This window comes from Chanodichthys erythropterus, chromosome 7, assembly GCF_024489055.1.
Source record: "Chanodichthys erythropterus isolate Z2021 chromosome 7, ASM2448905v1, whole genome shotgun sequence".
In the NCBI taxonomy this organism is placed as follows: Eukaryota; Metazoa; Chordata; class Actinopteri; order Cypriniformes; family Xenocyprididae; genus Chanodichthys; species Chanodichthys erythropterus.
In genome coordinates, this window is record NC_090227.1 from 21525597 (window position 1) to 21541469 (window position 15873).

Sequence of the window (15873 nt, forward strand, 5' to 3'; positions counted from 1 at the left end):
GTAGGCTGTGGAAAAAGCCTAATCAAAAGCTCATCATGGTGTATATCAAACATACAGAAAAAACAGCAATACTGTGAAATATTATTACAATTTAAAATAATGGTATTCTATTATATACTTTAAATATAATGCATTTCTGTGATGCAAAGCATGCACATTTGGAGAAATATTGATGGATTCTCATATGTTTATGTCAATTTTTTATACAGAGGAGTAATATTTATTCAATATTTATTGTCATCACTATGAACGCTGGATACTGTGTTTTCAATTCATACTTGCAGCCGGAGGGCCCTCTGTGCACCTTTAGTCCACAAATTAATCTAAAGAAGAACAGACACCATGTGACATTCCAGGAACTAACAGAGGCCAGAGATCGCTATAACATCCAGATAAACACTTTTGAAGACAATAAATACACGATTGAGACGATGTATACATGTATTGCCTCAGAATTTGCTTCTGAATAGGGCGTGGCTGAATTAGCAGATAATGAGCTGAATCACGGACTTCTGACATGGCTCTCTTTTCATACAGATTACATAAACAGAGAACATTTGTTTTCGATTTGACTTACAAGATTTAAAACCTGACATTTCAACGTTTTTTTAGACATAAGTCTCATTTTTGTGTCATTAGTATTCACTAAGTTACAGTTCGTTTTCTGAGAACTATCAGGTTGGACTTTGTTCAGAGGGAGACGACAGATCACGCATCATGTTAGTTTTCTTTATTTTACAAAAAGCACAACATTTTGTTTTTACTCTAAGTGTCCACAAATAAAAGAAAATATTCCACAGATTAAAATGGTGTATAACTCTTAATTGTATGTGCAACATTGACAGAGTATTTTGAGTCTCTTTCACACTGGTAAGAAAAAAAACGAGGTGGTATCGCCGGCGATACCTTAAACTCCAGAGTGTTAACAGTGTAAATAAGTCAGAATGCATGAAATAGCATTAGAAATAGGCTGTCTCCCTCCACTATCAAAGTTCATGCAGCCTCAATTTCCACATACCACGACCACATCGATGGTAAGTCTGTTGTTAAGCACAACCTGGTCGTCAGGTTCCTCAGGGGGGCGAGACAGTTAAATCCTCCTTGACCCCCCTCCATACCCTCTTGGGACCTTGCTCTGGTGCTTCGAGCACTCTAGAATGCTCCCTTTCAGCCCTTGCAGTCAGCAGACTTAAAGATTCTGTCTATGAAGACTTTGCTGCTGGTTGCATTGGCCTCCATCAAGATGGTAGGGGACCTGCAGGCATTTTCAATAGACGAATCGTGCCTAGCGTTCGGGCCGGGTGACGGCCATATGGTACTGAGACCCCAGCCTGGCTATGTGCCCAAGGTTCCTACCACTCCCTTCAGGGACCAGGTAGTGAGCCTGCAAGTGCTGCCCCCGGAGGAGGCAGGCCCAGCCCTGGCTTTGCTCTGTCCAGTTCGTGCTTTGGGACTGTATATAGACAGAACTCAAAGCCTCAGGACCTCAGACCAGCTCTTTGTCTGTTACAGAGGCCAGCAGAAGGGAAAGGCTGACTCCAAGCAGTGGATTGGCAACTGGATAGTGGAAACCATCGCCTTGCCTTGGCTTACCAAGCACAAGGCGTACCCTGCCCACTCAGGTTGCATGCTCACTCTACGAGAGATGTTGCATCCTAATAAAGAAAACTAACATGAGTCTTTGTGTCCAAAGAAACTTTTAAATGTCAGGTTTTAAATAATGTAAGTCAAATCAAAAACAAATAGTCTCTGTTTATGTAATCTGTTTAAAAAAGAGAGAGATGTCAGTTTTTCATAAGTCACCTCATTATACACTAATGTGGCCACGCCCATGAAGAGCGCACACTATTCAAAGGCAAATTCGGAGGTGATCCATGTAAACAAAGTAAACGACTCCCACAGTCTGTTACGGTTCGATGTGGTAGAGATGAGGCGTTCACGGATTTCCACAATCAATGGGTATTTATTCACATAACTAGAGGAGAGACAACATCCAAACACATAAAGCAACATTTAGGACAGACAAGGAGTGAAGGGAGTGAGTCCATTATATAGGATGTGCTGATGAACAGGAGCAAGTGCAGGTAATCCGAGATGAGTGCTGATGGGAAGCTGACGAGGGAAGTGAGTGCAGGTGAGGAGACAAGAGGATCATGGGATTTGGAGTTCTGGAGACGAGGGATCCGTGACAGTACCTCCCCTTCCCGGTAGGCGCGTCCTCGCGCCGTAGATGTAACACCGGGGAGGGGGGGTGGGCGCCCTGGAGACCTCATGCCAGTGCAGGGAGAGGCATGGGTAGGAGTGGAGGTCTCCAGGGCGGGTCCATGAGCCATGGCGGGTCAGGTGCAGTGGGCAGCCACGGCGGGTCAGGTGCAGCGGGCAGCCATGGCGGGTCAGGTGCAGCGGGCAGCCATGGCGGGTCAGGTGCCGTAGCCGAATTGCAGCCAAGCCCAGGTGGAGGTGAGGATCCGGTGGGACATGGCGATGTCGCAGGCTCAGCCAACTGAGGCGCAGGCAGGGCTCCAGAAGGCCGCAGAGGAGCCAGAGCGACAGACGACCAAAGGGGAGCAGGAGGGAGTGAGGAACGTGAGGGACGAAGGGACGAGGTGAAATCCGAGGAGTGCAGTCCCGATGTGAGGGCAGGCCGACGAACGACCGATGCGGAACCGGGGGAAGGATGGAGCCTGGCGGAACTGGTGAACTGATGGGTCAAGGTGGAGATGAGGGAGGTTTGAGCCAAGGGGGAGCAGATGGACCAACGGGCTGAGGTGGAGTTCTGGGTGAGGTGGCTTGAGGTGCAGTGTGGACATAAGTGGGAGGAGGCGGGAGAAGGAGGCAGGGAGGGAAAACAGTTTCATAGCTGAAGACGAGCGGGGAGATAAAAAGTTCATAAGCTGTAGCTGGAGCGGCTGGAGCGGCTGGCTCGGCGGCGGCTGGTGCGGCGGCTGGTTCGGCGGCTGAGTCAGGAGCGGAGGGCTCGGCGGCTGAGACAGGAGCGGAGGGCTCGGCGGCTGAGACTGGAGCGGAGGACTCGGCGGCTGAGACTGGAGCGGAGGGCTCGGCGGCGGAGACTGGAGATGCTGGCTCGGCGGCGGAGACTGGAGATGAGGGTTCGTTGGCCGTGACTGGAGCTGAGGGCTTGTTAAGGGCTGGAGCCACGGGCTCTGTGACAAAGTCTATCAACCAGCCAGCATCCTCTGGCGGCCCGTGAAAGGCTGGAGCGGATTGCTCAGTGGCGGCAGCAGCTGGAGCAGAGGGCTCGGCGGCGGCTGGCGGCCAGGAGTAGGCAGGACCGTTGAATCGGTATGTGCAGGGTTCTGGGGTGAGGTGAGCTGCTGATGCCTGATAAGCTGCTGATGGGGCTGGACAAGGACTATGGTTCCTTTGAACTTTATCCACTTCAAAATTAGAACCATTTAAAAGGAGAATTATATTCAGAGAATCGACTAAGGAGAAATTACAGGCTGGTTCGTTATAACAAATTACGTCCTTGTCCAGTCCCATCAGAAAAACAGCATTAAGACAAGCATCAGTCCAGCTCACCAAATAAGAAACCTCCAAAAACTCCTCCACATACCTCTCCAACGGCCTGCCACTCTGCCGCAAATGATAAAGTCTTTCATTGGCCGCCTGGAGAGACCCTTGACACTTGGGGATCAGGTAGATACCCATCTTTAGAATTGTGGAAGTCCAGCGTTTGGGTCTGTCCTTCTGTTACGGTTCGATGTTGTAGAGATGAGGCGTTTACGGATTTCCACAATCAATGGGTATTTATTCACATAACTAGAGGAGAGACAACATCCAAACACATAAAGCAACATTTAGGACAGACAAGGAGTGAAGGGAGTGAGTCCATTATATAGGACTGATGAACAGGAGCAGGTGCAGGTAATCCGAGATGAGTGCTGATGGGAAGCTGACGAGGGAAGTGAGTGCAGGTGAGGAGACAAGAGGATCATAATCTTTACATTTTTTTATATATAGCGCTTTTCTGGGCACTCAAAGCGCTTTACATATAGAAGGGGGAATCTCCTCAACCACCACCAATGTGCAGCATCCACCTGGATGATGCGACGGCAGCCATATTGCGCCAGTACGCCCACCACACACCAGCTTATTGGTAGAGAGGAGACAGAGTGAGGAAGCCAATCAGTGTATAGGGATGATGATTAGGAGGCCATGATGGACAGAGGCCAATGGGCAAGTTTGGCCAGGATGTCGGGGTTACACCCCTACTCTTTTCGAAGGACATCCTGGGATTTTTAATGACCACAGAGAGTCAGGACCTCGGTTTAACGTCTCATCCGAAGGACGGTGCTTTTTGTCAGTATAGTGTCCCCATCACTATACTGGGGTGTTAGGACCCACACAGACCACAGGGTGAGCACCCCCTGCTGGCCTCACTAACACCTCTTCCAGCAGCAACCTAGTTTTCCCAGGAGGTCTCCCATCCAGGTACTAACCAGGCTCAGCCCTGCTTAGCTTCAGTGGGCAACCAGTCTTGGGCTACAGGGTGATATGGCTGCTGGCCAGGGATTTGGAGTTCTGGAGACGAGGGATCCATGACACAGTCATCAACTCGAGGAAAAAAATGCATTAAGTTTAGTGAGATTCATGTACTTTTCATCGTTTTGAGATATGGTGTGGAATAATGTTCAAGTCACAAGTAAGTTGCAAGACCCTATCATCTCAAGCAAGTCACAGTGAACACAAAACAATCAAGTCCTGCTAAAGGCCAAGTCAAGTCAAGTTACAATACCAAACAGAAACAAATATTTTTTTACAACTGTAAAAAATATACTTATAAAAAATATATTTTGATGATTTGTTATCACTACATTTTTTCTTTTGTCAGATCAACTTAGATAATTAATTGGGTTCAGATAACATAATATTTTGAGTTTCTGTTGATTAAAACAATGGCCTTCATTGTATTAATTAAACTTTTTAATTTCAATGAACTCAAATTTTAAGGCAACCAGGTAACTTACTTTTTAAAATTAAATCAATGTGACGAGCAGGGCGGGCGAGAGCCGTGAGGGAACGGCGCGAGGCCGGTGACGCGAGTGATAATGAGCGTCACCTGCGAGGCGTGACGGCCTTGAGTCTCTCACGGAGGAGCGACTCGAGGCCGGAAAAAAAGGAGGAGCGACGACCGTGGAGGCGGTCGAGGATCGGGCCGTCCACTGAGCGTCCAGTGCCACCGCATGGCACCGCGAAGAAGAGCCTCTTGGCAGGCTGAGGACCAAGCGGCAGTGTGTCGGGGAACCGGACCAAGAATTTTTTTTTTTTTCTCTTTCTGGCGTTGGGGGTATGTGACGAGCAGGGCAGGCGAGAACCGTGAGGGAACGGCTCTCACGGAGGAGCTCCGGAGGCATAAAAGGAGGAGCGACTACAGTGAAGGATGAGAGAGGACCAGGCCTGGACTTTATGTTATGTTTTATTATGTTTGTGTGGCATTACTTTCGTTTTGTGTTTGTTTATTTTGAGATTAAAGTTTTGTTGAATGTTCGCCGGTTCCCGCCTCCTTCTTCCCACATCTACTGACCTCGTTACAATCAACAATTCTTTTTTTTTTTTTTTTACAGTGTAAAGTTTTATATTGGCCTCAACCTTATTTATTTTCCGCTCAGAAATGAACTTTCTTAATTATCCTTGTAATGCATTTATATTGGTTTTATAGGAAATATAGGAAAATAGCTTGTATCTGCTAATTCTATTCATCGGTGTAAAAATAAAAAAGGAACAAACCACATTTTCCATATTTAATTTCTGGTTTAAAAAAGGAAAAATGAATGGATGCAAAAGTACACAGGCCCAGTCAAAGGGGCGTTTCATCACATCAATTGAATGGATATGTATTTATGTTTACTCTCACAAGAACTGAATATTTTATAACGCTGACTAAACACCCTTTGGCTCTGCCTGCTACAGCAGACACATCCCAAACTCTTGCTATCCTAATTATTTGGCAACATGGATTAAGTGTTTTCTGTGAATATGTGAACTTACAATTGATTAGTTGCTATAGGTAAATAACTAGAATAATAACAAAATGCAGGAAATGGTAATTCAATTTGTGCTACACAACACTGTGTTTACAATAATAGATAATATGATAATAAATAATGTCATGAAAATAATATAGCAGCATTTATTAGCAGCATTTTGTACAGCTAAAATAACAGAAAACAGATGAGACCGGAAGGCTCGACACATTCAAATAACAAATGGCCTCGCCCGAATGGTATATTAATCTTTGTCAATGAAAAATAAACTGGGTTAAGAGAATGTATTTTAATATTAAAATTCTTACATACTTCACCTTTAACATAAATTAGAAAGTGATTGAAAGGTGACATGTTTTTCAGAGACGCCCACTTAGCACCACCTGCACATTTAAAGCAACACCCCACACAATCATCATCATCATAAATTAGAAAGCAGAATGGGTGAGTGGGTCAGAAAGAGAGAGATGTGGATCATGCTAAACATCTGCCTGTGTCTGTCTTTTAAGTGCATCTCTGCAGCATCAATCATCAAATCAGGTACCTGTCAGCTCCAAGGACGCTTCAAGTTGAATGGAATGTACAAGGATGGAGATGTTATACTTGGAGGCCTATTTGAGGTTCATTTTTTCACAGTGTTCCCAGAGCTGAGCTTCAGAGCAGAGCCAGAACCACCATTTTGTGAAAAGTGAGTCTGGGGCCAGAATGACTACATAACTATGAAAGAAGAGAGAAGGAATCAAACAAAAAATAAATAGGAAATATTGCTGTTTTTGTCAAATAATGTGTAGACAGCTATGATGCTATTTGACCAAAATAACAACAATGATATTAATAAGAATAATAATTAAAAAATGTATTAAAACCACTTTATATCTAACGAAAGGTGCACCATAGGAGGGTTCCATGAGTGATGCATGATCTCACATTCATTTGGAATGTATTAATGCTTAATTCATATTTTAGTTATTTGCTTTTTTTGTACCACTTTATTATAATAATTTCTCTTAATTTTTCCTTAGATTTGATATGGAAAGCTTCCAGCAGGCACAGACCATGGTTTTTGCTATAGAGGAGATCAATAAGAATCCAAACCTGCTCCCAAACATCACTCTTGGTTACCACATTTATGACAACTGTGTGATGCTAGGGATGGCGTTTCGGGCTGCCATAACCCTGGTTAGCGGGACAGAGGATTCATTCTCCAACCTAAACTGCACTGGCCCTCCTCCAGTGATTGGGATTGTGGGGGATCCAGGATCAACTCCATCCATTGCGATTTCCAGTGTTCTGGGGCTGTTTAGAGTACCTATAGTAAGATGGGATGAAAAAAGTAAAAATGCACTATATGCATATATATATATATATATATATTTTTTTTTTTTTTTTTCAGTTACATGTTCTTTTCAGCCAAATATATTCTGAATCTATTTCTTGAATGACTTTTTTTCTCATCTGTATGTGTATGTTGATCATAACTCCATTTCACCATTTAATTTCTGTTCCATGCATTTGCTCCATCTTTCCTAATTAGGTTAGTCACTATGCCACCTGCTCCTGTTTGAGTGACAGGAAAAAATACCCCTCTTTCTTCAGAACAATCCCCAGTGATGCCTTCCAGGTGCGGGCTATGGTTCAGATCTTGAGGCATTTTGGATGGACCTGGGTTGGTCTCCTCTACAGTGATGACGACTACGGAATCTATGCTTCTGTTTCCTTTCAGCAGGAAATGCAGCTGTTTGGAGGCTGTGTTGCTTTTTCTGAAATCTTGCCCCATGATAACAACCCCAAAGATATTCAACGTATAATGAGTGTGATTCAGGCCTCTACAGCAAGAGTGGTGGTTGTTTTTTCTACTTCATCCTATCTGATACCTTTGATGGATGAGGTGGTGTTGCAAAATCTGACAGGCAGGCAGTGGATTGCGAGTGAAGCTTGGGCCACTTCACCCGTGTTTCACAGTCCACATTTCCTGCCCTTCCTGGGGGGCACACTGGGCATCGCCATCAGGCGTGGAGAGATTCAGAGACTTAAAGACTTTCTGCTACGTCTCTGTCCCAGCCATGACCCAAGAAATAATATGTTGAGGATCTTCTGGGAGAACATGTTCAGTTGCATTTTTGAAACTGGAGGTAAAGAGACAAATGGAGAACAAATGAAAAAGGTGTGTACAGGAGAGGAGGATCTGAACACCACGGACACACCATACACTGATGTTTCAGGTTTGAGGGCAGCTTATAATGTCTATAAGGCAGTTTATGCCCTGGCACATGCGCTTCATGACTTGATGCAGTGTGAGGAGGGTAGAGGACCATTCAATGGGAACAACTGTGCTGACATAATCAACCTAAAACCCTGGCAGGTACAGTAAGACTGCAGGTACTGCAGATTCTCTCCAGGAATATAGAAGAGCTTATGTGGAAAAGCAAAATATGTGCTCTACGTTAATTCATATTTTGGATATTTTGATTAAACTGATATTGTCACAATTATATTACTATTACTTTATTTTAATAACAAAAGATATTATATGTGATATTATTTGAAACCATAACAATTAAACTTTAAGAAATATCAGTCAATAATGCATTTTTATCACAGAACTTTAGTAAGTAAAAGTAAAGCGTGGAAATCATTTTTAACTTTTAAATACCTTTCCTGTCTACAAACTGTACAGCTTGTTCACTACCTACAGAAAGTGAACTTCATTACAGGCTTTGGGGATCATGTGTCATTTGATAAGAATGGAGATGCTCTGGCCATCTATGATGTGTTGAACTGGCAGCCGAGCTCTGATGGGTCAATAAGGGTAAAAACGGTTGGTGTAGTAAATGAAGGGCCAGGAACAGGGAAGGTGCTCACACTGGATGAGGATGCATTATATTGGAATTTTCAGATGAAAAAGGTAATTCATTTTATAAAGTTTGTTATTTATTTTATTTTTTAATTAAAGGCATGATACATTCAATTTCTGGCATACTGTAGAACAATGATTTCCAAATGCCTCATGAAACTATTACAGTATATGAGCTTTCACTCTATTAATAAATAATAACTTATGCTGTCCCCTGACAGCCCCCACATTCTGTGTGCAGTGAGAGCTGCCCCCCAGGAACCAGACAAGCCATGAGGAAGGGCCATCCTGTCTGCTGTTTTGACTGCATGCCATGCAGAGATGGAGAGATTTCTAATACAACAGGTAAGGTTTTTGTTGGAAAAACTCTGAATATAATTTGAGAATAATTTCCTCATAACTTTTTACCTTCTCTCTTTTTTCTTACTCACAGATGCCATAGAGTGCACAATGTGTCCAGATGAGTTCTGGTCTAATCCAGATAAGGATCAGTGTGTCCCCAAAGAAGTAGAGTTTCTGTCCTATGAGGATCCTCTCGGCATCTCTCTGATCACTGCTTCCCTGCTTGGCACCTGTTTCTGTGCTCTTGTAATGGTCATCTTTGCACATCATCGTAACACTCCCATAGTACGCGCCAACAATTCAGAGCTCAGCTTCCTTCTGCTGTTGTCTCTCAAACTGTGTTTCCTATGTGTTCTGTTATTTATTGGCCAGCCTCAGTTGTGGACGTGTCAGTTAAGACATGCTGTGTTTGGCATAAGCTTTGTCCTGTGCGTCTCCAGCATCCTGGTCAAGACTATGGTGGTAATAGCTGTTTTTAAGTCATCTCGACCAGAGGGTAAAGGTGCAATGAAATGGTTTGGAGCAGCTCAACAAAGATGCACAGTTCTGGTCCTAACTGCCCTCCAGGTTGTGATATGTGCAGTCTGGCTATCAACTGCCTCTCCAACACCCCATAAAAACAACCAGTATATCCGCTCAAAAATAGTATATGAATGTGATATTGGCTCAGTGGCTGGTTTTTCTATGCTGCTGGGATACATTGGCCTGTTGGCAGCAGTAAGCTTCATGTTAGCTTTCCTGGCGAGAAACCTTCCAGATAATTTTAATGAAGCAAAGTTTATCACATTCAGCATGTTGATCTTCTGTGCTGTGTGGATTGCGTTTGTTCCTGCATATGTGAGCTCACCAGGGAAATATGCAGTAGCTGTGGAGATATTTGCCATTTTAGCTTCCAGTTTTGGATTACTGGTAGCCATTTTTGCCCCAAAGTGCTACATCATTCTTTTACATCCAGAAAGAAACACTAAAAAAGCCATCATGGGAAGAGAAACACAAAAGAGATAGTTTTGCATTATTGTGATGTTTCATCTTTGTGTAAAATTATTTAAAATATTTAAATGCCTGCTGTTTTAAAGAATTATAATTATGAAAAGGATAGTTCACATAAAAATGAAAATTATCCAATGATTTACTCATCCTCAAGCCAGGTGTATATGGCTTTTTTCTTTCAGATGAACAAAATCAGAGATATATTTAAAAATATCTTGGCTCTTCCAAGTTTTAGAATGGTAGTGAATGGGGGTGTGATTTTTGTAACCCAAAAATGCATCCATCCATCATAAAAATAACCCATACAGATCCAGGGAGGTAATAAAGGCCTTCTGAAGAAAAGTGGTTGTTTTTTGTAAGAAAAATATCCATATTAAAAACTTTATTAATAACTAGCTTCCAGCAGATGGCCGTATTCATCGATTTGCGACGCATGGCTCAAGAAAACTTGTGCAGTGCGCGTAAATCAACCCCCACACAATCACAAAAAAAATAAATAAAATAACAATCAGTGTACACCCCAACCTCCTAACTAACATCATAAATAACATAATTCAATAATTTAATTTCATTAAAAGTTTTAGAGATTTTTCCTTGTTTAAATTAAGATATTTTATTTGTTAATTTTATGGTTTCTGTTTAGCAGCCAGTCATTTGACTTTACAGTATAAAACTGTTATTTTACAGAGTTTTCCTAGATTATTATGATCAAACACCACACCTTCAATAAAGTGACAGCACTAAAAGTTCAACACAGAATCACTGTTATTTTACATATTATAATAAGAAAAAGCCTTCAATAAAGTGTTAAAGCATGCTCAAGATTCTAAATCAACAGTTTTATTTTGGAAGACAAAATACAAAGACTGTACAAATACTGTGTAAAACAGAAAATGTAATAATTCAGTTTTTGAAGAAATACAGTGCAAATTTAAAGTTGAGTAAACAGGCAAAAGGTCCAAACACAGTCATCAGTCCAAATCAGGCTACCAGTGCAAAGGGATAATCCAACAGATGTAAATCAGAAAATCAGGCAGAAAACAATGGAAACGCTCATTAAAGGTGCCCTAGAATCAGAATTTGAATTTATCTCGGCATAGTTGAATAACAAGAGTTCAGTACATGGAAAAGACATACATTGAGTTTCAAACCCCATTGTTTCCTCCTCCTTATGTAAATCTCATTTGTTTAAAAGACTTCCGGAAAACACTCGGATCTCAACATAACACTGTTACGTAACAGTCGGGACCATTAATATGTATGATTCGACGCATTAGACAAGGAAAGGCAGTATTAACGGCTGTATCTGTGCACAGACAAGGTAAGCAAGCAAGAACAACAGCGAAAAATGGCAGATGGAGCAATAATAACTGACATGATCCATGATATCATGATATTTTTAGTGATATTTGTAAATTGTCTTTCTAAATGTTTCATTAGCATGTTGCTAATATACTGTTAAATGTGGTTAAAGTTACCATTGTTTCTTACTGTATTCACAGAGAAAGGAGTCGTTGCTATTTTCATTTTTAAACACTTGCAGTCTGTATAATTCATAAACACAACTTTATTCTTTCTAAATCTCTCCAACAGTGTGTAATGTTTGCTTTAGCCACAGAGCATAGCCTCAAACTCACACAGAATCAAACGTAACCATCTAAATAAATACTTTACTCACATAATTCGAAGCATGCATACAGCATGCATGACGAACTTCTTGTAAAGATCCATTTGAGGGTTATATTAGCTGTGTGAACTTTGTAAATGCACTGTATTATAGTCGAGAGCTCGTGGGGCAGAGGAAGCGCATCTCTTAAAGGGGCAGTGCTGAAAAAAATCAGTGCATAGTTAATGATGCTCCAAAATAGGCAGTTAAAAAAATTAATTTAAAAAAAATCGATGGGGTATTTTGAGCTGAAACTTCACAGACACATTCAGGGGACATCTAGGACTTATATTACATCTTGTAAAAAAAACAATCTAGGGCACCCTTTAAGAAAGATGAACTGGCAATACTTTGTAATGTGCGAACACACATGCTGCATCCTAATTCGCCTACTACGCCCTAAAAGTATGTACTCTTTCTGTAAACAAAAAGTACTTACTTTTGAGTGTGTAGCAAAAGAGTAGACAAGCTTTGGGACATACTATCACGTCATACAATCACATCTTTTCTCTCTGTCGCATCCTGTCACCGTAACCTGGCCTGTCAATCATCTTACAAACCCGATTCCAAAAAAGCTGGGACACTGTACAAATTGTGAATAAAAAAGGAATGCAATAATTTACAAATCTCATAAACTTATATTTTATTCAATATAGATTACATATCAAATGTTGAAAGTGAGACATTTTGAAATGTCATGCCAAATATTGGTTTATTTTGGATTTCATGAGAGCGGCTTGAATAGTGAGTGTGTGAGGAGATGATTGGCTGCAGGTGTGTGAGTAATCAGTCCCAGGTATGTGGGTGCATGGGAAATGAAGTCCAATGTAAACTAATATTCAGGTGACGGCTCCCTCTGGTGGTTCGGGAGATCTGGTGCAGGTGACTCGATCGTGACACATATAAATGTACTTGACGAGATCATTATATTACTCAAGATATCATAATTTTAGGATGAAAATTTTCCAACCTGTAAATGACTTTCTTCTATGGAGCACAAAAGATATTTTTGAGAGATGCCTCGGTGATGTAAAATTTGGTCCAAGTTTGTTGTTTGTTTACCAATATTCTTCAAAATATTTTGTTTCACAGAAGTAAGTAAGTCATACAAGTTTGATCAGACATGAGGGTGAGAAAATGAAGAGGGAGTTTTCATTTTGCGTGTGCTTTGCTTTAAAAAGCATAATTCACCCAAAAATTTAAATTCTGGAATTAATTACTAACACTAATGTCGTTCCAAACCCTAAAGACCTTTGTTCATCTTCAGAACAAAAATGAAGATCTTTTTGATAAAATTGAGATATTTCTGTCCCTCCTTAGACAGCTACACAATTGAAACTTTGACGCTTAAAAAGTTCATAAAGAGATGGTAAAACCAATCAATATGAATAAAGCGGTTTAGTCCAGATTTTCTGAAAAGAATCAATCGCTTTATATGATGAACAGATTTAAAGGGTTAGTTCACCCTAAAATTCTGTCATTAATTACTCACCAAACCCATAAGACCTTTGATCGCCTTCGGGTTACAAATTAAGATATTTTTGATGCAATCCGAGAGATTTCTGATCCCTCCATAGACAGCAATTCAATGACCAGTTTTAAGGCCAAGAAAAGTAGTAAAGACATTATTAAAATAGTCCATGTGACTACAGTGGTTCAACCTTGACCCCTCTGGGGTTTGAGGCTGATTTGGGATCCTGGTGTAGTTTTGACATGCCCTGACATATTAATGAGAAAAATCTTATTACACTGTATTTGTCACCAATCACAGCGCACTCCATCTCCTGAGTTCTAATCACCTGCACCTCATCAACACCTCATCACCTTCAGTATTAAGGACACTCACACTACTACCACATTGTCCGGTCTCGTTTGCATCTAAACTTAAATGTATGCTTACCTCAAGGACTCTTCACAATCTATTTACCTGTCTCCAGCGTCTCCTGTTCTCCTCATGTGATCTCCAGTCTGTGTGTGAGTGTTCTCCATCTCCAACATCTAACTTCTCCAACGCCATTCAAGATCTTCACTCTTACAACCACAAAAGGACAGTATCACTTATCTCCACTTCAGTTACATTGTCTCATACTCACCTGCACTGCTGTTTTACTCTGCTGGTATCAATAAACATCCCTGTCTGTGATTTACTGTCTCCGACCCTTCTGTGTTGTAACAGAAGACTGGACCATAACAGCCTGATACCAGCATGAGTCACCCAGATCCGTTCCAAGAGCTTGTTGACACCCTGTACTGAGCTCTCACCTCCAGCACATCTCCACCGCCGCCAGCGGTCACTTCCACAAACACTGTCTCCACTTCTTCGCCTCCCGTTCACGCCAGTCCCATGGCCAAACCACTGCCCTACTCAGGATTGGCGGAGGACTGCAGTGGTTTCCTCCTGCAATGTGCGCTGGTCCTGGAGATGCAACCGCACCTGTATCCCACTGATACCTCCAAGGTAACGTTCATAATTTCTCAACTTCAAGGCAAAGCACTTCAGTGGGCAGATTCCATCTGGTCTCAGAACAGTCCTGTCACTCAGTCGTATTCCAGCTATGTTACTCACTTCCGGGAAGTCTTCGGCAAGCCTGCTTCTGATTCATCGGTCGGTGAGAAACTATATAATCTGAAACAAGGTTCTATGTCTGTCAACGAATATGCTTTGCAACTCAGAACGCTAACTGCTTCAAGTGGTTGGAACGAACAAGCCCTTATCACCACCTACCGGCAAGGACTGGATCCTCGGGTGCAGTTGCATCTCGCTGCATACGAGGATTCCATCGGCCTTGAGCGCTTTATCCAGCTTTCCATCTGCTTTGCCTCCCGTATGCATTTGTGTATCAAAGAACACCAGGGCCAGCCACTGTTTAACACCTTCCTTCGTCGGTCAGAACCAATCAGCCCTCCATAACCAGCCAGCGAGCCCATGCAACTTGAAAATTCAAGACTCACTCCTGCTGAACGTCAAACGCAGCTGACCCTGAATCTTTGCCTCTATTGTGGTTCTCGTGGGCATGTCATCTCCCCATGCCCAATTCGTCCTCCGCATCCTATGGTGAGTGCCATCATTCCCTCCATAAATAAGATGAAACCACTCACCACTATTGTAGACCTTACTGCTGCTGATGTTTCCATTCCAGTGGTGGCACTCCTCGATTCAGGGTCAGCAGGCAACTTCATATCCAGCGCCCTCTGTTGACAACTCAAGCTCAATCCACTCAATAACGGGCAGACCCCTCAGTAGAAAGCACGTACGTCGCTGTGTTGGACCCATCTGACTTCGGGTCAGAGTGTTACATCATGAAGAAATACATGTGCTGGTTCTAGAGGAATCCACCTCTGACGTGGTTCTAGGGCACCCCTGGTTGGAGCAGCACAACCCAGTCATCTCTTGGAGTACAGGTGAGATCCTGAAGTGGGGTGAAACTTGTTTCTCCAACTGCTTCTCCGAGCTTCCAGTTCCTTTGTCTCCTTGTTCTAAAGATCTCTCCATCTGCACCACCTCCATCGAAAGTCCAGTTGAGAAGCGTTCCATGGACATGCCATCTTGTTACACCCACTTCAGTGATGTGTTCTGCCTGCAAAGAGCCTCCAAGCTGCCTCCACACCAGCCATGGGACTGCGCCATCGATCTGCTTCCGGGTGAGTCAGTGCCCAGGGGAAAAATCTACCCTCTGTCAATCACCGGAGGAGAAGGCCATGGAGGAATACATCAAGGAGGCCCTAGCTCAAGGTTACATCTGCCCGTCTACTTCCCCTGCTGCTTCGAGTTTCTTCTTAGTGACAAAAAAGGATGGATGACTACCGTGCCCTCAACAAGATCACAGTCAAGTTCCATTATCCCCTTCCTCTCATCCCAGCTGCCCTAGAACATCTCCGTGGTGCCACTGTGTTCACCAAGCTGGACCTCCGCAGCGTGTATAACCTTGTATAATCGACACTCGTAATTATTTTGTAATGTACTTAAATATCACAAATAAAGTGTACTTATAATACAAAGTATACTCATAACA

General features: G+C 42.6%; 1 protein-coding gene and 1 pseudogene across 1 annotated transcript; one reads left to right on the forward strand and one right to left on the reverse strand.

The window, feature by feature from the left end:
* Positions 1–4413: 4413 nt before the first annotated feature.
* Positions 4414–4530, reverse strand: LOC137023570 (5S ribosomal RNA; annotated as a pseudogene).
* Positions 4531–6475: 1945 nt separating this feature from the next.
* Positions 6476–10209, forward strand: LOC137022700 (extracellular calcium-sensing receptor-like). The gene is made up of 6 exons (XM_067389139.1): positions 6476–6696; positions 7031–7322; positions 7543–8370; positions 8686–8913; positions 9084–9207; positions 9296–10209. The coding sequence occupies exons 1-6, from the start codon at positions 6476–6478 to the stop codon at positions 10207–10209; spliced, it is 2607 nt and encodes an 868-aa protein (XP_067245240.1).
* Positions 10210–15873: the final 5664 nt, after the last annotated feature.

Coding starts and splice junctions, on each gene's coding strand:
- LOC137022700 (XM_067389139.1), top strand. CDS start 6,476: ATGTGGATCATGCTAAACATCTGCCTGTGTCTGTCTTTTAAGTGCATC. Junction 8,371..8,685: donor TCAACCTAAAACCCTGGCAG/GTACAGTAAGAC, acceptor CAAACTGTACAG/CTTGTTCACTACCTACAGAA. Junction 9,208..9,295: donor AGAGATTTCTAATACAACAG/GTAAGGTTTTTG, acceptor TCTTACTCACAG/ATGCCATAGAGTGCACAATG.